This window comes from Pteropus alecto, unplaced genomic scaffold (genome assembly GCF_000325575.1).
Source record: "Pteropus alecto unplaced genomic scaffold, ASM32557v1 scaffold134, whole genome shotgun sequence".
NCBI classification, from domain to species: Eukaryota; Metazoa; Chordata; class Mammalia; order Chiroptera; family Pteropodidae; genus Pteropus; species Pteropus alecto.
Genome location: NW_006436283.1, coordinates 958,347 through 983,346, shown reverse-complemented (window position 1 = coordinate 983,346; position 25,000 = coordinate 958,347). Strand labels below are relative to the sequence as shown.

The 25,000-nt window shown below is 55.1% G+C and overlaps 1 protein-coding gene across 1 annotated transcript in view; it reads right to left on the bottom strand.

The window, feature by feature from the left end:
* Positions 1-25,000, bottom strand: part of NPLOC4 (NPL4 homolog, ubiquitin recognition factor) — a 44,382-nt gene that overhangs the window by 4,720 nt on the left and 14,662 nt on the right. The window contains exons 8-16 of the mRNA XM_015589578.2: positions 24,162-24,341; positions 21,429-21,515; positions 19,354-19,425; positions 18,854-18,980; positions 14,770-14,930; positions 5,928-5,999; positions 3,240-3,335; positions 2,053-2,169; positions 530-632 (exon numbers count right to left, since the gene is read on the bottom strand). Coding sequence (XP_015445064.1) covers positions 530-632; positions 2,053-2,169; positions 3,240-3,335; positions 5,928-5,999; positions 14,770-14,930; positions 18,854-18,980; positions 19,354-19,425; positions 21,429-21,515; positions 24,162-24,341 — 1,015 coding nt within the window. The remainder of the gene's footprint in view (positions 1-529; positions 633-2,052; positions 2,170-3,239; positions 3,336-5,927; positions 6,000-14,769; positions 14,931-18,853; positions 18,981-19,353; positions 19,426-21,428; positions 21,516-24,161; positions 24,342-25,000) is intronic.

Genomic DNA, 25,000 nt, shown 5'->3' with positions numbered 1-25,000 from the left:
TAGGACCACGCGTCCTGGGCGTCTCAGCGTCGGGAGCGAGGCAGCGCTCTTCCCCCGGCCCCCCGACAGCTTCGAGTCCACGGAGGTGCTTCTGGGTTAATTTTGGTCCCAGTAACTGCTCCTCAGACTGAGAAAACGGATAAACATTTTTAAGGCTGTCTTAAAAGGGCGTCCCGGTATGTCTCACTGGGGAGGCACGGAGGTCTAAGACCCCATACATTCTATTCGGTGACTCCTCTCTCCTTGTCACTCAGGAGAGCTCGGAGGACTGGTGGGAAAAGGGAAACAAAGACCCCGAGGCGCCTCAGGGGCTTCCGCCCTCTCAGCACTCCCCTGAAGCTGCCGTGTGCCTAAGCGTGACTCTCCGATCGCTCCCGAGACGCGTGGCGTTGGTGTAGCGGGTGCGCGCGCGTCAAAGCAGTGCGGGCCCGTGGGTGCTGGCCCGACTGCTACGAAGCTGCACCACGCACCTGGGCCCCGCAAGGCATGTGACCGGCCCCTGGGGACGGAGAGAGAGGAGGCCACTTACTGCAGAGCTGCTCAATGGTGGCCCACTGCTCAGACTTCTTCCAGGTCTGCGCCAGCTCCTCGTTCCTGGTCCTCACGGCCTCCAGCAGCAAGCTGATGCTGTCCTGCAGGAAGCCAGACCAGAAGGTTCTAACTGGCTTTGCCTGCAGTGGACAGACTCCTGCTAACAGGCTTCTTCTTCCCCAACGACACACTTCAGAGGAAATTTATAAAACCTTGCAGGCTGTCACTATGAAAAGCAAAATGCCACACACTTCAGTCTATAAATACTGGTGCTAAACTGAGCTAAGGTTTAAATTCTCCCCAAGTAGCCCCAAGTTGGATGTGGTGCCATCTCTGTCACCTAGATAAGAAAGGCTCCAGTCCTTCCTCCTCGGGGCTCAGACAGACTGACGGGGGTCCTGCTCTGGTCACTCTGCACCCTTCCTCACACTCTCCCCTCAGGCCCTTTTCTTCTTCGATCACGTCTTTGAAAACACACCAGCCCAGGCCTCCAAGGTCAAATTGCGGAGAAGTAAAATAGTCTATAGGAGTGGCTTAGAAGCCGTCGGGGGAGTTCTGACGGGGACTGCAAGGAAGGTGGCTTAGTAGCCGGGAGGCCCGCTACAGAGCCCAGACTCTCACGCCCACCCCCCTGGACCCGCGGCGGCTGACCCTGGGGCCGGGGGTGCAACTCTCTGGGCTTAACAGGGAAGGCGAAGCCGGTGGCAAGCATCAGGGTGCCTGCTGCGAGGTATCAGAAGCCAGGAGTTTCTGGACAAAAGAACACCTGAGAGGAAGCCAGCAGGACACAGGGAAAGCTACCGGCCCCTGCTGGAGCAAAGCGCAGGGCCTCCACCATTCTGCTACCTTCGGGGGCACGTGTTGCGTCAGGGCCATCAGTGGCTCAGAAAGAAATTGTCCCTTTCTTGCTGGTGTCCCCTTGGGTCTCAGGTAGAAGAAAGGCCACAGAAAGGACACCCATGACATGGCACACGCAAGAGGCCACTTGGCTGGACCCGCTGCCCTGCACCCCTCAGATGGCAACCGTCGTCCGGCCCGCTCGCCCCTTTCTCCTGCAGCACGTCTTAAATGCCGGCTCTGCAGCCAGCGGCTGTGTGCGCGGGACCCGGACGCAGGCCAGCCATCTGGGCCGAGGCGACAGAAGCTCACTCGAGGGAAAGGGCGACCTCAGCAAGCAGCGGGGCTGCGGTTCCAAAGCTGTAAAAACAGGGTCTTCTGGTTGGAGCCCTGGTGCTCCATGCCAGAGGACACGGGCCCAAACAACCTCTGCTTCCCGCGTGGCTGCAGCGAACACAGGAGACTGGCCTCCATCGTGGGGGGCAGCCACCCCGGAAGGCGTTCGGATGCAAACACTACATCTATCAACAAGCCCCTTGTGAACAGCCGCTGCCCACAGGACATGAGGGTGGACTTGGACCCAAGTCCCTGGGTTCTGAGGAAAAGAAACACCCCTTTACAGCTGAACCCCACCTGGGACCACCAAAGCCAGGTGCTTAGCGGGCACACAGACCCGGTCCATACCTGCAGAGGCATGACTTCATTGGTGACCAGAAACAGCAGGAGGTGGAAATCCGAGATGGTATCCAAAAATACAGCTGAGGTACTCTGGGACAAGTAGGTGGCCAAACTGTGGAAGTCCTAGCACAAGGGGCGGGGAGACAGGAGACAAACACGGTGTCCCGGGCAGTCCCCAGCCAGGCCCAGGAGTCTTTCCTGAGACATAACCAAACTCAGTTAACGCTGATGGACAGCTGTCTCTCTCCTTCTGTGACACTGATGGGAACCCAGGGACAAAGGGACATATAGTTGCAGAATAAGTTGCAGTCCTCTTTGTGGGCACGTGCTGCACAGCTGGGTAACCCTCCTGGGAGAAGGGGGCCAGCTTGCCGCACGTGCCCACAGCAATCAGCCCTCCCTCTCAGTGGGACCCGGGCAGGCACCGTCTGCCAGGCTGCGCTGTTGCCCAGGGCAGCAGGTACTGCAGAGGGGGACGCGTGTGCACGTGGGGGGGACACGGTGTAACGTGACGCCTTCAGTGGGACTAAAAACAAGAGATCAACAGTGCCACCCCAACAAGTGGCCCTGTGGCTCTACAAGCACCCAGGTCCCCAGGCAGATGGGCAAAGAGGGGACCAAAGTTGCAGAGAGCTTCTGCGAACAAACCAGCGCTGTGCAAACTCATGGCACACACTCTCTGACCGAGCCGTTTTCTGCAGCGCCTGCTACAAATGAGACCATCAACCATCAACGTGCGACACACAGGCAGGCAGGCGGTTCCGAGCTGGCCTGGCCTGCAGTGACAGCGGAGGCCATGGCACGCGAGGCTACACGCTCTCACGCTGCCTGAGAAACGCAGCAACAAGGCAGGGCCCGAGCGAAAAGCAGAGAGAGTCAGCCCCACAAAGAAAGGGCGCGTGTCAAGAAACAACGAAAAGTTGTAAGATGGCACAAAGGGACAAGTAAATTTTGGAAAAAAAAAAAAAAGGGACGTCAACTAAGAATGGGCCTCGTGGCAAATCCTTAGGCCTGAACTGGTGGGGGTTCGCCTTGGTGGTCGGTCACCCGTCACCAGCCAGTGCAGTGGAAAAAGGCCCCGCGGGGCTGTCAGGGAATGACCCCGGGCAGTCTGGGAGGTGAGTGAGGACCAGCAGCGCCACGCCAGGTGGAGAGCAGAGCCCGTGACTGCACTGCTGCGGCAGGGAGCTTACCTGTGTCTCACCCAGCACATCCCGGTTTTCAATAGGAAACGGATTTTGCGAAATAGAAAAAGTATAAACTGGATCCTTGGGGAAAGTTGTTGTGATCTAAGGAACAAAGAGACAAACCCATGACAAACTGTGCTGTGAACTGGGGTGTGTGCGACCCTCAAGAGCCCCCTGCTGCCCCGAGCCCCAAGTTCCTCACAGCTGCCAGAGGCCTAGCTGTTCCACCTGAAAGGGGGAAGTACCCATGAGCATCGCCCAAATGAAAATCAAAACCCGACTCTGGGAAGCAAACTAAGGATCCACTCTCATCATTTCTAAGATGGTGGGCAATTTGAGGCCCGCAGACAGGCCTCTGACATACACGTTCGAGCCTTACTGGGACCACCCGGGGCGCAGCTCCCATGTGATGAGCCTGCCACACAGCTGCTCTGCAGCTGTGGATGGATCCCAGGGCGAACAGGGGACAGGAGAGGCACAAGAAGGCATCTCAGGAGCTGACTGCTGTCATCACGGGTCTGGAGAGCCCGTGCAAAATCAGCCCGAGGGTTCTGAGAGCCGCAGGGGTGAGGCCTTGACCTCGGGGCAGTGCCACGGGCCAGGGAGCGTCCAGGTAGGCAGAAGGGAGGCTTCGGGGATGCAGGGCACAGCGTCCCGCTTTCCCCTGAAGATGGGAAGGGCCTGCGTCAAAGGGCCTCAGCCCTTCCTTTGGCTCAGACATCCCTTCGTGGTGACGGGGGGCATTTAACCGAGGGAAGCTACAGGGACAGCAGTCAACACGTGAGAACTGGCACAGACTGTTTCTCACTCCCGGCAGATGCCCCCGCGGGTGCACGAGTGCGAGCTGTCGGCTCCCTCTCGGTGGACCCGGCATCGGCGGCAGCAGACTGCGCCGCACCAGATTTAGGGCAGCTATTCTGGTTCCTCTGGGGCTATTTCTAAAGGATGAAAACGTTCTGGTCTCTGTTCCACCTCGGCGAAGGCAGAGACTCGCAGTGACCGCGTCAGCGCTCTGAAGGCTGAGCCGAGCCGCTGGTCTCTCACCACCAAGGCCATGTGGCCTTGTGGAGACGGCCATGGACGCAGCTACAGGGCTACTGCGTTTACCTGCAAAATAAAGATGACCGAGGCTGCGCCTCCTGAGGCCGCCGTGAGGACTGAATGCGCTCAGACGCTTAAAGCCCCGGGCCAGGCTGCTTCTGTGACTTGGAGGACAGCGGAGGGCTGTCCATGCTGCTGAGGCAAAGGCCTGTGGATGGCCCGCGCCCCTCCCTTTGGGGAAGCAAATATGGCAGTGGATGGGCACCACGGAACACCTACTAGTAAGTGTGGAAATAGTGCTTGTCAGGCCTGTAAGCGCCCCTTGGAGAGATGCCTGGGGGAGAAGAGTCAGGGCGGCAGGCATCCTGGCCTGGGCTTACACCCTCCCCTCTCCTCCCCAGCCCCTCTTGGGGTCGATGGGCTGATGCCTGGACACATCCACAGAACCTCCACAGGAGCCCAGTGGGGTGCAGCTCATCCCTTTCCCTGCCTAAAACAGCCACCCGGTCACAAGATTTGAGGACCAGACGACCCTGGCCACGCCATGGGCCTGGAGCTGGGCGAGGAGCTGGGCACACGTGTCCGGGCACCCGCCATCAAGAGACTGCTTCAACTTCTTCCACAAGAACAGAGAACTTGGGTATCACAGGGTGGCATGTCCCGTTGTCAACCAACTACGAATGGAGCACTGCACTGAGGCAGGAAAAGAGCCCTTCGTAAGAGGGGCAGGGGCCGCCGGGAGGGAGACCTTAGGGAGCTGGCCGTGACTCACGCCGACTCCTAAGTATGTGCTCCATCGGTCTGTTTCCGTCTCAGTTACACCCCAGGTGGTCTAAGACACGGATGCCTCCACGGCCAAGGTCATAAGCATGTTCTCGGGAGCTGGCAATTGCATGGAGCACGATGGGCTCAGTTCCTGAGGACCCGCTGCTCCAAATGCAATGAGATTTTATAGCCTGCATGCCTATCACATGCCTATCCCGCATCCAAATGCAGCCCGAGCAGACCGCGACAGGCAGCAGCTAGGGAACATGCCACTCCCGTCACCTCTGTTGACTGCTGCAAATGGGTCGGGCTTCCGTCCTGCAGTGCCCGCGGCCTTGATCTGTGGCCACAGCTACACGAGCAGAGCAGGCTGCTGGACAGGGGCCGAGACTCTGAGAAGACGCATCGGAGCCAGGTGCCTTCGCAGCTCCTGGAGTCCTCCAGGAAACCACACTGGTCCTCACTCAAGAAGAGAGTCACGGCTGTGTCCCTCGGGGACCAACTCAGAGTGGCCTTCCATGAGCCCACCCTATGGCATCTGAGCCCTGAGCTGGACAGCGCCTACACATGCTGCACAGGAGGCCACACCAGGTCGCTGGCCTGCAAAGGCTACTCGGCCTGGTCAGTGACCCTTTGTTGTACTTTAGCTTGGGAGAAGTTAGCCCCTAAGTTGTTTTTAAGGGAAAAAATCCTGAACCCAAGAAAAAAACCCTTAAAGTTGTGAGCTTTTCAGGGATGCCAGGAGCTTGACAATTCCAACACCTCCTGGGTACCTGTCCCGTGCCGGGCAGAGGGGCAACTGTCCAGGTTGTGCCACCCTCGTGCAGCCCCACCCAGCAATCCTGCTCAACACGGCCGCTGGGAGCTGGGCGGGGGGCGAGCACTCACATCTATGATCAGGTACTCCACGGGCAGGGGCCGGGCCAGCTGGGTGATCTCGTTGCCGAACTTGTCTAGGTCCTGGAACAGGAAACAGAGGTGAGCGGCGTGGGTGAAGGGTGCTGCCCAGGGCCCGCTTCTCCTTCCGCATGCTTGGCTCACTTTTCAAATTATTTCAACCCTTGCTGAAATGTGTAACGAGCAAAAGGGAGAACGTGCCTTTCTGCAACGGATCCGCCACCCATCTTTTCTTGGAGCGCCTGCGGCAGCCCTGACACCACCCTGATGAGGGCGCACAGCGTGCTCCGGGCTGACGGGAGTCTCCACAGGGAGCGCACGCTCCTGCCTCGCCTGGTGCCCGCCCGCCCTCAGGCGACACCTGTGCCCGCTCCTCCTCTGCCAGCCTGCTCAGCCGCAGGTCTGAATGCTCATTCTTCACGCTCTTACACCTCTGAAAACTCATCTTTATGGAGACTTAATACTTGTACATTACTAAGAAAATATGCACACAAATGAGTACACATACACACAAGTACGCAGACCCCCGCCACCAATCTGTCAAAGTCTAAACTTGTTTTGCTTTGTCAAATGTGTGGAACATAAAGTTTAATTATGGGGAAAAATGGCCAGCATATGTTCATTAATCATAAAATGACAATTAGATCTGATTTATGTCAAACATGCTGTGTTCACACAGAGCTCTAGAAATAAACTCATAAGAACCGATGCTTTTCATTAACGATTCTGCAAGAGGGGGGTCATATTTTCTATCTAAATCATTACTTAACATTATATAAATCATTCACTGAGCCACACATAAATTATACATCCATAACTCCCAATTATGAGGACTTACATAAAAGTTTCTGTTTATTAAAGCTCTCAGACCCGAAGGGGTGCTGAGCGGACCCCCCCACCCCCGAGGCAAGCAGGGGGATGCAGGCCACCCCAGCACAGCCACACCTTCCTGGGGACGCCAGAGACCATGCTGTCTTTTGAGACAAACGCCACAGACTGTTCCTAAGTCAGACCAAGTCCTCTGCCCTCACGGGGGGTCCGAGGCCCCATCTGGCCTTGCTCCAGAAATGGCGATTCCAGCTGGGGCACAGCTCAGTGTACCCGCGCCTTCCCGACATGCTCTCTGTTCACAACCAACAGAGCTGCCGACAAGAACTTGACCTTTTCCCTTCTCAGAAAGCGGTCCAAAGCCGTCTAACCAGCTGTCTACACAAGGGCGCGAAGCACCCCATCCAAGGGTGCCTTCCTGGGAACACACAGCTGTCTGTCTGTCTGCCCGCCCTCCTGTGAAGTGTAGGGGTTGTCGGTGCCTCCACATGACAGCTGTGTCCTCTGCTCGTTTCTGCAGAGGTCAGGCTGGGCCCGGCCTTCTGCGGTGCTACCGGCGTCGACAGGGGCAGCACAGACGTGAGTCTGCTGAGTGGTCCTGGGCCCTGGAGGCGGCGGTTTCTTGATGCCTCAAGGAGACATGGTAAGAGACGGGAACCGAATCTCATCAAACCAAATCACCATTTCCAAAAATACACGCTTGCCCCTACAAGAAATAACCTGCGACAACTCACTCATAATTAGCCCATCTGGAATTCATCTTCAAATCTAATTAAGCTCTAATAGGCAGAGACATTTTGCCAGCACCTGTTCGCTTTAATCTTCCCCTCCAGGGATTCTTCTTGTTAAATGCCCCTCTCTTGCTGTGTCCTGTTATTCTCCCTCAAATTTAACGACCCAACTGTACCCTTCTGCTCCCCAAGAAGATAAAGGTGTTGCACCCCACTCTTCCCCGGGGCAAAAACAGGTAACTTCCATCTCTCCCCCATGACTCCAGAACAGGGCTTTGGCCAGCCAATCCCAAACCAATCCACATTTCAGAAGGCAGTCACTTTTGATGGGCGTCGGCCATGCCAGGCGGAACACGCGGGGAGGGCGGCATCTCCGCTCCAAGCCTGGCAGCTGCCAGGGCGCCCGCAGTTCCGCTTCCACCCGGAGCAAGACACGGGGGAGCCAGCGGTCGAGGGCCCCACTGCCCCGCTGCTGCTCTGGGAAGCGCGGCACCAGCGCTGTGACGTCGAGAAGTTCGGCACCTCTGTCTGTCCTCGTGAGGGGGAGGCACGTGGGCGCGCTGCCAGAACAACGGCGAACTGCACGGACTGGGCGGCACCGCCTCGCTTTGTGAACGCGAACAAAATCCTGACGACGTGTATTCCTTTAAAGAACTGGGGAGGAGGGGAACAATGACACAAACAGCTTCATCTGCAACTTCATAGGACAAAGTAAGAAAAACTCCCCGTTTCAGAAGCAGTCGGCTGGTAAGACCCACAGGCGCCTGTGAGTGCAAACAGGAGCAGCCGCTGGTCCCGGCTCGACACCGTGAGCGCACAACCGCCGGGTCCCCCATGCGTGCTGGGGCCACAAAGGCTATGAAGACGAGTTAGGTCCCACACTCTACGGCCAGGAGGGGCCGGGGCGGGTGAGAGACCTGGTCTACCCCACGAGGTGGGGCCTCAGCACACCCCGGCCGCACGACTGCCCTCGTGGGGACCCTGTGGTCACAGGCACCACCCTGACGCTGACGCACACCGAGCAAGACCTGCCACCTCCAGCTCAAGGGAAAAAGTGATGAGCAAGCTCAGAGCTTTCGGGTACCACAGTGTCCTTCCTCTGGGACGGGGTACTGTGCTAACATGTGGTTCAGAATCTTCTCTTATTGGCAGTTTCTTGACTAATTGATCCATTTTCCTGAACAATGCTGTTATTCATAATTGATGCGATTAAAACATTTAAGAAGTTGAATAGTGCAGGGTCTTGCCCTAACCAAAACAAAAATGTATTATGGAGTTACAATAAATAAAGAAATAATGGGCAAATGGATTAGGGATCTCAATGTCAAAATAAATCGTAAAAGCACCAAAAGAAAATGTAGGTAAACATATACCTTTAGGGTAAAGAATTGCTTCTTAAGTATGATGACAAAGGCAGAAACTATAATGAAAAAGGATCACTGTACTTATGAAATCAGAAAATATTTCAGCTTCTCTGTATGTAAATCATAAAGAAAAGGAAAGCCTGGCACGTGTCTGCGACGTATGACGACCTCGTACGTGAATGCAGATACGAGGAATCACCTCGCCATCCCCTAAGCACACGCGGGCAGGCCACGAAGAAAGCCGGTCCTCACGGAGAGCCTGCACCGGCGGGGGCCTGGGCCGGACGCCTGAGTGGGCAGGCCGAGGACCACTTTCCAGTGCAAACTGTGTGGCCCTTTTGAGGGGAATTTGGGAAAATGCATAAAACCCCTGAAATATGTTATCCATTAACAAAATAATTCTGGTTCTGGGAATCTGCTCCGAGCATTAGAGCACCTGCAAAGAGTGAACCATGGGACAGCATACAGGGCACTGTGCATGAGCGCCAGGTGCTGGGACAGACCCATGTGTGGCTGAGGGACGGGGTAACCGACGTGATGGCCAAGCCCTCAGAGAGCCCCACACCCTCCACCTGACCTCAGCACCGGCCCCACCCCCGCCGGGCCAGCCCTCTGAGAGCAGGTTTCCTGGGTGTGCCCAACACCCTCTTCATCCTCTGAACAATCTCGGCTTCTCTCGTCTACGTCCAGGACTTTGATTTGGGCCTTCTGTTCAGATGACCTTGAAAACAGCATTCTCTGTGCCTACCTCTTGACTGCCTTCCTGTCCCCTCCCCTCCACACAGCAGCACCTGAACCCCACCACACACTCCCGCTGCTCTCACTCCTACTCCGGACTCCCGTGGTGTCCCGCTCCTGTCCCCACCCCAGCCCCAAGCCACAGCCCTGGTTCCATCTGGGCTCCTTCCTGCGGCCCTGCAAAGCCTATGGGACCCTCGGCTCCGGCGCACCTATGGGACCCTCTCTGTCCCCAAGGGCCACAAGGAGCAGACACGTAAACCTGGATCACTGGGCTCCCCAACTCTGCATTTTCTGCACGCAAGTGAATCTTCTGCATCGGCAACCTGGCCCCCGCCCCTAACCAGCTTCAGCCACTTCCTGCTGCATCTCATATTGGACATCAGGCCCACCTCACACCTCTCCCGCTGCCCCCTCCTGGCTCGGCCACCAGCATGATGCTTGTGTCGCTGCCTCCTGCCTCCAGACCACTCTTCATACATCCACTGGGGATGTTCCAGAACCACCTTCCATCTCTTTCTGGCTTCCTGCCATCCACCACACCCATCATAAGCATACGCTTGACCAAGGCATTGGACTTGTGGCTCCTAGATGGGCTCCCTCCCCCCTGGCTAACTCTCACTCTTCAGGTCCTGGAGTGCCCTGCGACACCAGACACCACACAGGGACACCTCGACCGTCAGAGAAAGACAGCCTAGGAAGAGGGGACCAAGGAGAGCCCGCGTCGAACACGGAATCCCTGCTTCCCGAGCAACGCACATTGGACAGCGCACAAGGTCGACGTCTGGCATCCACCTGCACAGGTCCTTCCTGGGCGTGCGCATCCCAGGACGGACAGGCCCCCCCAGCGGGCCTCCAAGCTGCCACTCCTGCCCTCCACGTGGAAGTGTGGATTAACGTGTGCACATGCAGGCAGAAACAGCCACGCGTGTCTTTAAAAACACAAAAAACATACACAGGTACATTTTTACTTTTACGTGAGTTGTATCCCATATCTTTAAGTAATTTTTAAATACACGCCGTTAGTGACCATAATCTCCTGCCACAGAGATGCATTATGACTTAATGCCCGTCACTGGACTTGGAGCCTGCTTCCGACGTCCGTTACCACCGACGCTGCCACGATGCGCTGCCTTAGGCAAACACTGCGCACGTCCTGCCTGTGAGGTTAAAATCCGACCTCGGATTTTAGAAACCTAAAAGGGTTACTCCAAGGTTTGCTTTCACAGGCCTCTGCTCAAACTGGCAATTTCCTGAAACACGGGAGACACCAACACCCCAAACTCTCCAGGGCTACAGGGAACCTGGGACACTCACGGTGAGCCACCCACAAAAACGGCAGCACCGGCCACAGAGGCGAGTGGGGCCAAGGGCAAGAACCTCACAGGCCTGGGATAAAAAGCAGATCTCCAGCCCCACCAAGGGCAGCACGAAACCAAAATCCACAGCAAACTCATAGTTGATGATGGAATCTGAAAGCACTTCCATTACGATTAGAGAGCAAACGTGCCGGACGCCCTGGGCGCCCTGGGCCAGCACGACGGGCCACAACGAATGAGAAGGGAGAAGCAGGGCTCTCATTCCTGGGCGATACGTCCGTGGAGAAAGCTCGAAAGAACGTGCACACACACACACGTACGTAAATTAGAGGAACGAGTCACAAACAGTAAAATCGCTCAATACAAAAACATACCAGTTTCAAACAGCTCCAGTTTGAAAACCTAACTGTAAAAGGATGCCTCTGAAACAGGCGGAAACTATAACACCTAGAAACAATCAAACGAATGATTGGCAAGCCCTTCGCAGAGAAACCCCTAAGTATGTGAGGGACACTGAGGAACACGGCGCAGGGCAGTACCCTCCCATGTTCAGAGCGGGGACCCTGCATGGAAAAGGGGCTGAGGAAACCCTAAGGAGACCTGTGTGTCTCGGTGCGAGCTGCGAGCCAGTTCTCAAGTGCACCCGGAGTAAAGGCTCACGAACCGGTGGGGCTCCTGCAGAAAAGCACGGCGGCCCCACTCAAACACCGTTTTCTAAAAGGCCTGCGAGAAACGTGCACGTGGCAGAAACAGCAGGCAGAGCAAGGAAGGGTGGACGCCGTGGGGAGGTGCCCCGGGCCTTCTGTGGTGCGGCGCGCTTCCCGGGGACGAGGACGCGCGTGCATGTGGACTCCCACGTGTAGGCCATTTCACAACAGGAAACAACTGAAAAATGGATCGTGATGAAGTCCTCACGAGATATGCCTGGGAAGAAACTCATTCTAATGAAAATAAACTTCAACAAAATGTAGAGGAAAAAGAAAAACATAACACCATACTGAAAAATCATGAAATTAAACTGATGTAAATGGCAGACACCCAGAATACAATTTTTTAACAAAAATCATCGCTACTGGCATAAATTGTCAGACATCATTTTCTTGATGAACACAGTGTCTAAATACACTTATGATAAAAGATACTCTCACTCCATGGGGACACTTGCTCGTGGGAGAAAAACGTCAACGACAGCACCTCGGCACCAACTGGGGCCCTAAAGCTGCACACCCATGTCAAGGCCGCAGTGAGCCATTTTAGGACACGCTCCCTTGGGAACGAATATATCCGGAAAGGGGACCCACTGCGAGGCTGTGTGCTCAACTCGTCAGCGAGACAGTAAGAGGGAAGTCCTCAAGGCTGGTGTCAGGCATGGTGTGAGGCTCACTAAGTAGGGTTTTCTTAATCCATCCTAGAATTTTCCATTTGTCAGGCAACTAAAATATTCAAACTGACTACTACAATTTTAAGTGTTTACAGGGCTGTGAGGCTCCTCACAGCAGTTGCTGGCTGCCCAGACTCTGCCGCCAGACCAGCCCCCAGTGCGTCTCTCTCGTTCACTGGCTGGGTGACCCTCTGCGAGCCTCTATTTCCTCAACTGAAAAATGGGAAGGATGACACTGATGACAGCGAGCACAAGGAAACCTCGCCCCGTGGCTGCCGTGAAGATAGAAATACCTACAAGGTCCCCAGAAGGTACGTGGCATGTTGGAAACCAGAAACGACAATTCCTGGGGGGGTCCTACTGTGACCTCCAGGCAACCAGAGGCATTTTACTAGAATGAGAGCAAGCTCTTTCTTAGCCAAGAAAGGACTGCAAGGAAAGTTCCAGAACAGAAACATGAACGAGAACAATAAAGTATTTCAAACAAGGGCAAAAATGATGAAAAGGTATCTGGACTTCCCCTTCCTCAGAGGATACAATAGGTCACGGCAGGTCGGTGCTCCCACACACAAGGAAAAAAGTGACAAAAACTTCATTTTAAAATTTATTAGAAAACTGGAAGCAGCAGACTAACGAGGACTACATGGACCAAACTCCTGCCCCGGGCGTCCGCTGGCGCTGTCCACCAGGCTGGTTCGGGGGAGCCTCTGAGAGGCAGAAACACCACAGCCGGGTGGGGTGGCCGCAGCCAGCTCCTCGCAAGATACCGCTCAACTCGAGATGCACGGGAGGCTGAGTACCCACCGCCCCCACAGTACTTAGGGAGAAGGGGCCCAGAAACCAAACAGGCAAGCGACAAAAACCCAGCAAGAGTGATCAGTGACGTGGGGACAGCGAGCCCGCCCCCACCTTAGATGCTCTCCCACTTTGAGCACACTAGAGGCTGAGAAATCAGGCTGTGCCCCAGGCAGAAGGCCATTGCTGGGAACACTTTTTTTAATGCCTGTCATCCACAGAGTTCTGAAACAGAACAGAAATATTTCCCAGCCTACTCCCCAGGGCTGTGACTGTGATGACACATCGTGCCCATGAACATGACCTCTTCCGTGGCAAAAGGGATTATGTGGGTGTAATTAAGGTTACTAACCAGCTAATCTTAAAATCGGGAGATGACCTTGGGTGGCCTGGGCGAGCCGCATCGCACGGCAGGAAGCCCTTTCAAAGCGCTATGGGCAGCAGAAGTCAGAGAGACAGATGCTCGTGAGGGGCTACCGAAGCAGCAGCAAGTGGCCACGCTGTGCACCGCCCGGGGCCAGCCACCAAGGGGCTCCGTGCTGCCAACACCTCCGCCTCAGATGACATTAGAGCCCCGACCGGACAAGCCGGAGCAGAGAACGCAGCCGAGCTTCGCCCAGGATCCTGAGCACAGGGCTGAGATAAGACACGGGTGTCGTTTTAGAGGAACCGGGTTTGAGGCCACTTGGTATGGCAGCAATAGAAAATGAGCAAAACAGCCAAAACATGACACATCAACCTAAAGCCCCAAGAAGCTCAACACGCCGCAAACATGGGACGCGTGAGGAAAACGACCAGGCACATCACGACTGAACTGCCAGAAACCAGTGACACAGAGGGGACAGCTCGGCCAGCGGGAAAGGACACATTATAGACAGAGAAGCACATGCGGGTCACAGCCGATTTCCTCTTGGAAACAGAGCCAGGCAACAGTGGAGCAGACCTGTCAACCCAGAATCCTCTATAGTGAAAAGACCCTTCAAAAATGGAAGACAAATACTCCTTAGACAGAAGCAGCCCTAGGCCATCGGAAAGCTTCAGGCGTGCTCAGGGCAGCGGAAGGCGCCAAACGGAACCCCGAGTCTGCCCGGAGTGGGGACCAGGCAGGTTCCTTGGTTATGACCAGGAACAATCTCGAGCTGAGGGTGAGACCATGTCTCTGGTCCTGGCGGGAAGCACTGACCGCCTACATGTTCAACCCATTTAACGTTTTCCGATAAAGATAGTTTTTATAGTTTTCACAAGAAACAAAGACTTAAGAATCAACAAGTGTTTGACGTGTCAGCTGGAACTTCGGTGCCCCTCAGGCGAGCCCGTCGGCCACCACAGAGCACCAGTCCTTCCTCCTGGGGAGGCCCTGACAGCCGCCGTCTTCGCGTTCTCAGAACCTGGAACTGTCCGTGTGTCACGATGGTCTGGCCTGGGGTTACAGATCCCAACCCCGGGGCCTGCTATTTCCACTTCTGGTTCTCAGCCCTAACACCACAGAAGCCTGACGAGCTGATAACCAGCCCTGGAAATGCTATAGAATGCCTTTATCCGCAAGCGGGAACCTCAACCGTGGCTGACCAACAACGGCCAACGTGGCCAGAAAGCTCCAGAACCAGTCCAGGCCCAGGCGGGCCAGGGTCTGCACCGTCTCCACGTAGCTGACGCCTCCGCACCGCTGTATTTTACCTTATAAAACACATCGGGCACGTACTGCTCACTGCTGGACTCCTTGACGTAGCCGAGCTCAGGGGCGTCCTTGCACGGCAGCAGGCACTCGTCACGGACCAGCGCCATGCACTGATTGGACACCTGGTACCCTTCAAAGTGGACCTGGTTGTCGGGGCCACCTGCAAGAGAGACACCTTCAGTGAGAATCCCCCACAGGACATTCAGGACGAGTCCGTATCTGTTCTCTTCCCCTCAGACCGAGAGAGCACACAAGCTCCGAGGAGCCCATCGTGGCAGAATTCAGAAACGTCCAATGGCAGTCACGAGGGGCTCGAGCCTTGGACGCAGGCACAAAGCGCCACTGCAGGGACACGTTCTCGCAGAATCGGCAACCAAGACAGGTCAACGCTCCCCAATATCCGCCCGAACTCTGCTCAGCACCACCCAGGACTGGGGCCCTTGGTCCCAAAGACCCAGAGCCCTGCGCGCCGGCAACTTTGAGTGCCCGGGGGAGATGGCGGTGGACCCACCTGGCAGCCGGGAGAGGCAGGGGCGGGAGGCAGAAGAGCGAGACGGGAGCTGTCCTCAGTGAGGACAGAGCGTTTGTACCGCACGCGCTGCGGTCCCCGCCCTAGAGAAGCCAGCACAGCCGCCGCGAGAGGCGTGGGCAGCACCGGCCCCCACCGGGCCTCGCCCCCACGCCATCCGCTCACAGCTCTCTCAGCCCCACTCCATCAAATGACAGCTTCGAATTACGGCTGAGGCTGAGTGCGGAGCCGCTGAGTGACCGGTCCAGTCGAGATACACCGAGGAGAGGGCTGGGACGAGACGCTGCGGTGGAGGCCGGCCCTGGGCCTCTGCGACAGGCCGCCATCCACCACCACCGACACGTGCGTCCAGAGTCCGGCTTATACTCGGTCAGCTCTGACATCTGTATTTTTTATGGCTTTGGACAATTTTAAAAACCCTCAATGACTCTAGTTTCCTTGACAAAAACCGAATTTACTGATCAGGAAACAAAATTTTTGTCTGTCTGGCTTTCAAACATTTACCAAAAACCAGGCCTGATGGCCAAGCCATCAGAAAAAGTAAAAGACAGGGGCGGAGGCAGCCTGAGGGGACTTTGGGACCAGGGGCCTGCTGTCTGCTTGACTTCGCACGCCAGGCCGATGGCAGCCGGCTTCCAAATGCCGAGTCGACTTTGGCTCCAAAGGCCAAGTCCAGCAGCTCTGTGACCCGCACTCTCGCCTAGGAGAGGTGGCCAGGCCCGGGCGATGAGCACAGATGGCCAGGGCCCCGCCCTCGGCCGCGTCCACGTGGATACCGCAGCGCGGATGAGCGCGGGCTGCGGGGCGGGGCGGGACGGAGCAGGCATAGCCGCCCTCAGTCTGTGCGTTCGGCTGTTTCCTGCGGGCACTGAAACCTGCACTTGTTTTTAGATTAATCATTAAAGTGTGACAGGTTGTTAAAAAAAACTCTGATCTTGGAGAAGCAGAGAAAAATGGGAAGCAGCATTTGTGGAACCGAAGGCTGTCAGGAAGAGCCGGCCCCGTCCACGGGGACAGGCTCCATGGCAGACTCGCTGAGAGGCATCGCAGGGGTCCGTACTCAGCCTCGCGGAGACGGAACCCTGGCCACGATGCCCGGGAGGCCGGACGGCTCAGCGACCGCCCCCGTCCCGTCAGCCTGTCGGCAAGTCCACACGAAGGACGGAAAGGGGCCGTGACGGGAAGGACTCGGCTGCTACTGAACTGGAGGCACAGCCTCGAAAAGGGACTTCCACGGCCCAGAGAAATGAGTGTGCCAAATGACAAAGACGTGGGGACACTGGCGTCACAGCAGGGAGTTTGAACTCGAGCCCATGACATTCTCCGTCCACAGGAGCCTTCAGGCTCACGCGAGCAACCCCACGCACCACACCACCAACACTCCGCTAAAAGCCTCTGGCCCGAGAAGTTCCTGGCGGGGAGGGGCCCGCAGACACGGGGCCTCGACACCCCAGCCTGGGCATGCGGCTTCAGCATCGGCTGTGGGGACAGCTGAGAGCCCTGTGTCTGCAGAAGCACCACAAACCCCGTGATGCAACGGTCAGTCAGCCTCCTGGGAGACGGCCACACGGACATACACACTCACTCCCGCCGGCTCCTTCCGGCCCCACCAGGGCCTGGGGGATGGGCCGGACACGGTGCTTTGCAAACAGCTCCACAGGGTGGGAGCGCCAGGCCCCTGGCTGGGAACCACTGATGAGGAGAGCAGACTTCCTTTGGGGAAAGACCTGTGACACCTGGGACAACCACCCTTCCGTTCGCTGGCCCCAGGGAAACGAGTCAGAACATTGCAGCATCGCGGAGGTGGACGACTCCGCGCAGACACGAAGGACCCTAACAGCAGACCTTATACGTCATTTACTGTCTCCCAGTTCTAAAACCTTTCAGTCAAGTGCCACTTTCAGAGGCAAAAAGTCCAGGGACAATCAGACAGTCTGTATGTTCCAAACTCCCACAAGAAGTGTGACTGTAACCGAAGGCCCAGGAATCCCCCAAGTCAGAAACTGTTTATAATCCCCAAAACGTGCCCGTTCCTTTGGCCCAGCAAGTAATTCCTCACAGAAACAGTAATTAAAAGAGTCAGGTTACCACGGAAGCTGTGGAACCTAAAACAGCTGTTCCCACGAGGGCAGTTCCGGAAATCTGTGCAGGTGATTTCTGGTCGCTCAACAGTGACGGGAAGGTTTAGCAGGCCGGAGTCAAAGGTGGCAGACGTCCCACTGAGTTCAGGAGAGTCCCACACAACAAAGAACTGTTCCACATCCCAAATGACCCTGAATGTCCCCTGCACTCGCAGAGACAAAAACTCCTGTTTATGATGATCTGAGATTAGAATCGAATGTATCTTACATAAAATGCATCTATTTTCTGCTCCTGTCCTTAGCGTCCACTCCAGCCACTGTCCTACTGCCCTGAACATTCCCATCAGGACAGACCCCGCCCAGTCTGCCCTGGAGAAAGGGCTCCGTGCTGCACAACCACTGTCTCCTTTATTCCTCGCTAAAACCCCACCCACGCCCTTAAGCACCTGATCCAATAACAACTTAGGAAAGTAAATCAACCCAATTAATCCACACTAACACGGGAAAGATGGTGCCTGCCTCCCACTCCTCAAAGCTCATTTATTTCAAAAACAGGGCGCCTGTCAATCTGAATGGGTCTTAAAGCAGTGGGTCCTAACAACTCAGGCTGCGTGAAGCTGCTCTCACGGTTCCCACGGCAGTGGGAGCAGGCCGACTGGGATGAAGAGGGGATCTAGTTACTTACATGTTTGGGCTGTTTGTAAGCTGGTGTTCGTTAAATTAAAGGGTGCTTCTTTAGACAGGACTAAGGGAAGGATGGGTACGAAGCACGAACTTAACGATCATCTCTGGGACTTAACGATCCGGGTCTTCCCAGGATCGAGGTTAGTGTGTACTTTAAAAACCTGACCAAACAGATTGTGTTTTTTATGAGTTGGCTCTCCCAGTTTCAGACTCCTATTCCTTTCAAACTGTATGGTCCTATTTCTGGCTTTTTTCTAGGACTGACTCTCAAGCACATTATAAAAGATTTGGTAGCACTTTACAGAGCATAATCTTTTATTATTATATATTTATAACCTCCATAAAATGTAATATAACGTACATGACATCACACACATACCACGTCACTTCAAAAAAAGCTTTATAGAAACGGTTTCTTAAAATGACACCCCATTCAAAATGTCGATAACAAGCAAGGAACAGAAACAGCAGATCCCTTTTGTCCTCGATAGCCACAGGCGTCTTTGGTTACTGGAAAGGGGCAAAGGCGGCCTCGAGCTCTGATCTAGAGCCCAGTTAACTTGGACTTGGGATGAGAGAGCGGGACAGGGAGACCCACACTGAGGCCCCGACTCTAGCAGTTTTGTGAGTGATGCTGATACGTTCAGGCTTTTTACCACGAACCGAAGAGAGGAATCTCTATCTCACAGGCCCATTAAGAAACTCTACGGTAATTAAGTTCAGGATGAAAAGAGGAACAAAACACATTAACAAGTAATAATATTATACTGTAACCATCTCCGTTAATACCTGTAGCCACAGCAGTAACGAACTTGGATCCAAAGTGTCCGTCTGGAGAGAGCCGACATATGTTGGGGTGCTTATTTTGGAAGTCTCCTGCAGTGATACATTCTTCTGCACTCAAGAAATAGGTGTCCTACGGAAAGAGGACCAGCATATCACGTTTTACAGCAGCGCATCGAAACATGCTTCTGTTGGCTCTTTAGAAGATATTAGGAAGTAAACTACAATGTGCCAGGAAACCGCAGAGAAACGAACAGCTGCAGCCCCAGCTGTTAGAGCCCTCACGTACACACATGCACAACCGGCAAGGCCGGAGGCTCGGGTGACCCACCCCGTGGGCTGACCTCCAGAGCGCGCTGGTTTGTAAAGGTCAGGGGGCTTTGCTCTACAAGGCAGAATCAGCAGCCCAGCCTTAATTTACCAAGAACGCTGTGTGGAAGACAATTTGGTCTCAAAGCCAGAATGGGCTGAGCGGAGACCCCCGCGCGCGCTGCCACCCACCTCACCTTATTCCGGCTGTATCGGACTGTGCCCTTTCGGGTGTCCTCTGAGACAAGGTCCGTAAATATCCAGCCAACCTGCACAACAAGGGAATTGTCTTGAGTCCCCCCCGAAACAGGTGATAGGTATTTTATGGCTTCTGCCCAGAGCCCAAGGTCACGCTGTCCACAGGGAGAGCTCTGTGAGCCTGTTCTTCCTTCCTAGGGGAGTCGGTCCCTTGCCTCAGATATGAGGCCGCAGCAGGGCTTCTCAACTCTGCCCTGGTGAAGCCAGCCACCCCCGCAGTGCTGCCAGGCTGGCAGGAGGGCAAAGGATCAGAGCTCCCAGATTCACGGGGAAAGCCCTGCCCGGCACCATGCTGGGGGTAGGGGCCCCAGGTGTCAGCAGAGCGAACATAACGCCGGTGAAAAGGGAACGTGCACAACGGCGAGGCACAGAGACGACGAGCAAACGAGGCGGAAGGTCCCGGTGCGGGGCTGACTCCCTGGGCCGGCGCTGGCACAGGAAGGAATGCGCCAGGGGGACCTGGCCCAGTGGCTCCTTTGAGCTCCCCCTGCAGGGCTGAAGGAAGCACCTGGGGTACAGGATGTGAAACCCTGTTTCTGGGGCATCCTCAGGCCGTTCCCCAAGCTGGGGGCAGGGTCGGCCTCCCCGGCGTGTCCCGCGCAGTGACAGTCCTATCTGTGTGCTGTGATCCTGGCCCTCCGGTGCCCACGAGCTGGTCACCCTTCCTGACCCGGGACCTGGCGGGGAGGTTTACGAGCCGGTCTGGAATCCTGGCACACAACCCACTTCTGTCCTTTGGAAAAGTGACCTGGTGCCCGGGACGCCTTCCAGCACAACCCTGACACAGAATCCTTCAAATCCATCTGCTGCAGACGTGACTGGGCAAATCCAGAGACTCTCATGTACCTTAAAAATGCCCAAATCAACAAAAACCACGAGTAGGATGGCGACGCGGAAAATGAGACGTAAAGGAGAACCGTGAGTGAGCGTTAAAGGAAGCAGGCCGCGTCCCCGAGGCGGGAGGGGCTGAGGGACCAGGCTGTGCTCAAGGCATTTGAGTGGCTTCGTCTAGACCATCTGTCGTGCTACAGTAACAGCGAGCTACACGCTTATAGCAAACCTAGGACAGAAAACTACCAGTTTCTCTCGCGAACAAGAAAAACTTACAGAATTTAAATAGAAATACGACCCTAAATCAAGATGCAGACTCCTCACTAAAGATAACAGGACGCTTTTTTTCTTAAAAGTATTTTCTTAGAATGGTAGAGTGACTTTGTTCTAGAACCTTCCTAGGCTAGTCCATTTCCAGTTTCCCCCCTTTAGCCGTAGGCAATTTCTTTTTCACTGTCTAAACTGATTAGGAAGTAGAGAATAAAAACTTGCACAGCTATAACAGTGAACATCCAAGATGTGTTCAAGCTCACAGTTTACCGTGTAGCCACAGAAGCCACCTTCAAAGTTCCTGAGAACTTCACTGCAGATGTGAGATAGACTAGGTCGACAGACTCGGAAAGAAAATTCTTCCTTGTCTTCTAACTGCTAGTAAAGCCAGGAAGGATACGTGCTCAGACCCCTGAGCCATAAACAGGAAATTCAATGATACTTGAAAAGGGAACCCCGAACCCCGCAGCCCGAAGCTCCGGGCGCACAGGCAGAAGATGAGCGCCTTGAAGGCACATGAAGAAAGCACGCGCCCTCGACGTGCTGCGGCCAGGCGGCAGGACACGGCCTGGCCCCAAGGCCCCTCCCCGGGCAGGAAGAAGGGGTCTTGTTTCCGCTGCTTCTTCCTTCCCGCTGAAGCAGTGCCCAAGAGGCACAGCTGGCATATGCAAGTGTAACGGCCCCTGCACTGGAATCCTTTTTCTTTATGCTCAGGGAAATGCTCTCATTTTACTTTGAATCAGAGAAACATAAACGTTACTGGTACCCAATAAATGCAAGTGAGACCTCCAAACGTGCCGGCCTGCGTCTGACCTTCTGCAGCCGAGTTCAGTCCCAGACAAGGCCTAGCCATGCTGCCCACCTGGATGTCCCTGACACAGAGCCCAGCCCCCCGCCCCCGGGCCCCTGGTACCTTCCTCAGGCCAAGTTTGGCAGCGATCTCATCCACCACCTCGGCTTTTGGGTCTTCAAGGAGCTCCAAGCTGTTCTGTGTACCAATCTGTCGGGGCATTAAAGGAAGAGGCGGGTTTAGGGGAGTGGGCTCGGAAAAGCAGCCCAGCTACTCCGCTCCATTTTTGGCTCAGTTGTCACCAAAAAACACTAGCCTCCCCCTTGCCAAAGGGAGAGTGACAGCAGCAGAAAAAGCTCAAAGCAACCAGATAAAACACAGCGCAAGCCCCTCGGGGCTTTTCCCTTTTCAGGCTGCCTCGCGCTTTGCATCAAGACTCCAGGAGAATACGTGGTGACAGAAAGAAATCTAACTATGGGAGGTGAACACAGTGTAAACATGTATACGCCTTACTGTTAAAGTGTACAGATGAAACTTACTGGATTTCGTTAACCAATGTCACCATAAAAAATTAGTTAATTAATTTAATGAAAAAGACTCAGAGAACAGAGATGCGGGACGCAGGCTGGCTTAGGTGACAGTTCTGCGTCACATGTGGCATTGGTCAGGACTGAGGAAAGCTCTCTACACGGGTTCTAAGGTTCCTCAGTTGGAGAAAGAAGTTTGTTCCCAAGCCCCCTTGGACAGGCGAGATGAGAGCTGTGAGGTGAGGTGGCCCCCGTCCCCTGGGCACAGCCCTGGGACATTTGCGAGCAGCTCCTGCAGGGCAGTGCTTAGCTCCACAGCCAAGTATGAGTAAGACGGACAGACACATATGCCCTCAGCAACCGAAAAGACACCTCAAGTGGGCGCCCTGCTGGCTGGCGGGCAGTGCTGGCTCCGGTTTGGCTGGCTGGCACGCAGCCCGACACCCCGCAGTAGGCAGGGCTGGCCACAACCTTTTGCCCGCGGGGAGACGCAGGCTGGGCACACCCATGGGCAATAAGTAGCCGGTGAGCAGAAGCCCTGCCCGGTGGCAGAAACAGGACAGTGAGTGGAAGCCAGAACCGAGCTTCCTGACCGGTCCATCCTGTAAACTAGTCAGATTCTAGCAGAACAACACAGGAAGTGCATGCTGCCACTGGCGCCCGGCTGCGGACCTTCAACACCTCCGGGGCAGAGGGCAGAGCCGCTTTCACAACACGTGGCTGCATGAGCTTCAACTTCTCAAGAGGTAGAGGTTTTCGGAGGTCAACGTTTCACCTCTCGGACCGCCAAACCGGGGACTCTGGCGGTGCTGCTTGTCATCTGGATGCCAGGGGTTTCTGTCCGGCTTCTCGTCCCATCATACTCTTAACAGCACGGTCGAAACTCGTCAGGGGAGAGACTCCCTACCAAGCCGCACGCGTGCCGCTCCTGCTGCCGCCAGCAGCCCCTGACTGGAGCACACTGAGTGGCTGAGAATCAGGTGACTGGGCTCCCTCTGGTGGGGTGTCTACTGCCACCTCGTGTCTCCTTTGAAAGGATCCATCACAAGGGCCTGTATTTGTATCCACAAACGTCAGTGGGGCCGGGACTACCCAAAACCTGTGAACGCAGCGGGGAGACGCTGGCCTCGTGGCCACAGACCTACACCCAGCCGCTGAGCTTGAGCCCGCACTGTCGGACCCTGGTCTATGCTCTCCAGAGTATGGCCAGGTGACAAAGGCATGTATAGTACAGTACAGACAGACCCAAAGACACAAAGGACGAGAACAGTACGGCTATCTGTGAGTATCTGCTTACGTTTAAAAAATCCCACTTTAGAAGTCCAAACCAGAAATTCTTGCAGGTGGGGCTACCCACAGGGGAGGGAAGAGGATGAAGGGGAATACCTTTGCTTGCAGACCTGACTTTAGAAATGTGCATATTTTTTCCTTTTTCAATATTCTTGTATAAAAATTTCAAATATACAAAAAAATCTAAAGAACTTTACAGCGAACGCCTCTGTGCCCAGCGCCTTCAGCCATTAACACTTCCCAGGCCCTGCCCACCCCCCATCACCCCTCAGCCTGTCCCCTTGTTCTGTCTTGCAGTGAACTGCAGACACGGGCGCACCTCCCCCGCGTCGGCATGGACACCATCAACTGCCAACTAGAATTTAATGTGTTCACAAGACATAAAACCAACCCCTAAATGTCGAAAACAAAGTACCACTAATGGGCGTAAGTATGTAACAAGCTGGTGGCACAATCATATAGAAAGGACCTTGCAAGTGACTGTAAAGCACAGTAACTCGCTGCTGGTCCCTACTGTGACATACCCTACGGCTCCTCCCCCCGCACCCCAGCGATAACGGACACCATTCGCAGTCCTACACCGGCGGTCGGCGGCCGCTGCTTTTGTTCCCACGCGGCCGTGAACAGTAATTCTGGGATTCTCATTCCGTCATTCCTGAAATAGCCGACTGCAGGCACGGGTGGAGAAGATACAGAATTCTGAGACGGGAGGAAGCAATTTTGACGTTTTGGGGGCAACTAACAAAAGTGGAACACAGACAGCAAGTTAGAGAAAAAAGTATTGTGTCAACGTTCAAGTTCCTTAAGTTGATAAACGTTAAGAAAACGTCCTTATTTTTTGGAAGTACACACTGAAGTATGTAGGGACTATGGGCTTCCTCTCCAGTTATTCAGAAAGCAAATATCGTGTGTGCACACACGCACGCAGAGACAGACAGAGACTGGGCAAACCACAAAGCAAAAGCACAAGCAGTCTGAAAGGGCACCCGCACAGCCTTCGCGACAAAGAAATGCAAAGACCCCGGAACGCAGGTCCCACCTGAGGAGGCTCATAAATGGCCGCCACCTCGGCCCTGACGCCGAGAGGGATGTCCTTGTGCTCCGTGTAGCGCCCGTACAAGTACCCGAGATGCTGGCTCCCCGTCCTCCGCCAGAAGTCGAGGAAGCGGTCAGCGACCGTGTGGTTCTCAAACATGATGTTGTCCACGTGTCGGTACTTCTACAGAGTTAACAACAACAGGCCCCATAAGGCACTCACCAAAGACCGTTTATTTTTCTAGTACAAACTGCTTATCAATAGCTTTTACCTAGCTCTCAAACACGCGCACACATACGCACACACGCACGCACGCGCACGGTTTATGACCGTGCTCTGCCCTTAGGATCACTCAGATTCTAGTGGGTGGGTGGGGCTGGGATGGAACTCCTTGATAAATTAATTCATATTAAGGTCACTGGGATTTCACCTAAAATGGAGGTTCGCAAAATCTCTAGGGGAAAGAATCATATCAAAAAGCGAAAGAGAACAAGAAAGCTGATGGACGGGAGCCGAAGAACAAGAAGACAGGTCTCCAAAGAGTCACGAAGATGGGGGGATGGACTCTAAGGGGACGAACGTGGGCTGCCAGAGGCGGGGGACGAGGCAGCCACACTCGGGGGCAGGACCGACCGCGGGGCGGAAACGACGGAACCGCCACACACGGCCCTCCCTGGCCCCCGTCCTCCTTCGGCCCAGCTCCCTTCACAGCCTGCCTGGACGGCTGCCCTGAGCTGGTCCCAGGACAGCTCTGGTACCAGCTTCCAGAGGCAGTTTCTTAAAAGGCAGAGTCACAACCAGCGAGCATTTTAAAAAGTCCTCGGTAAAATGCTCCCTTCGCA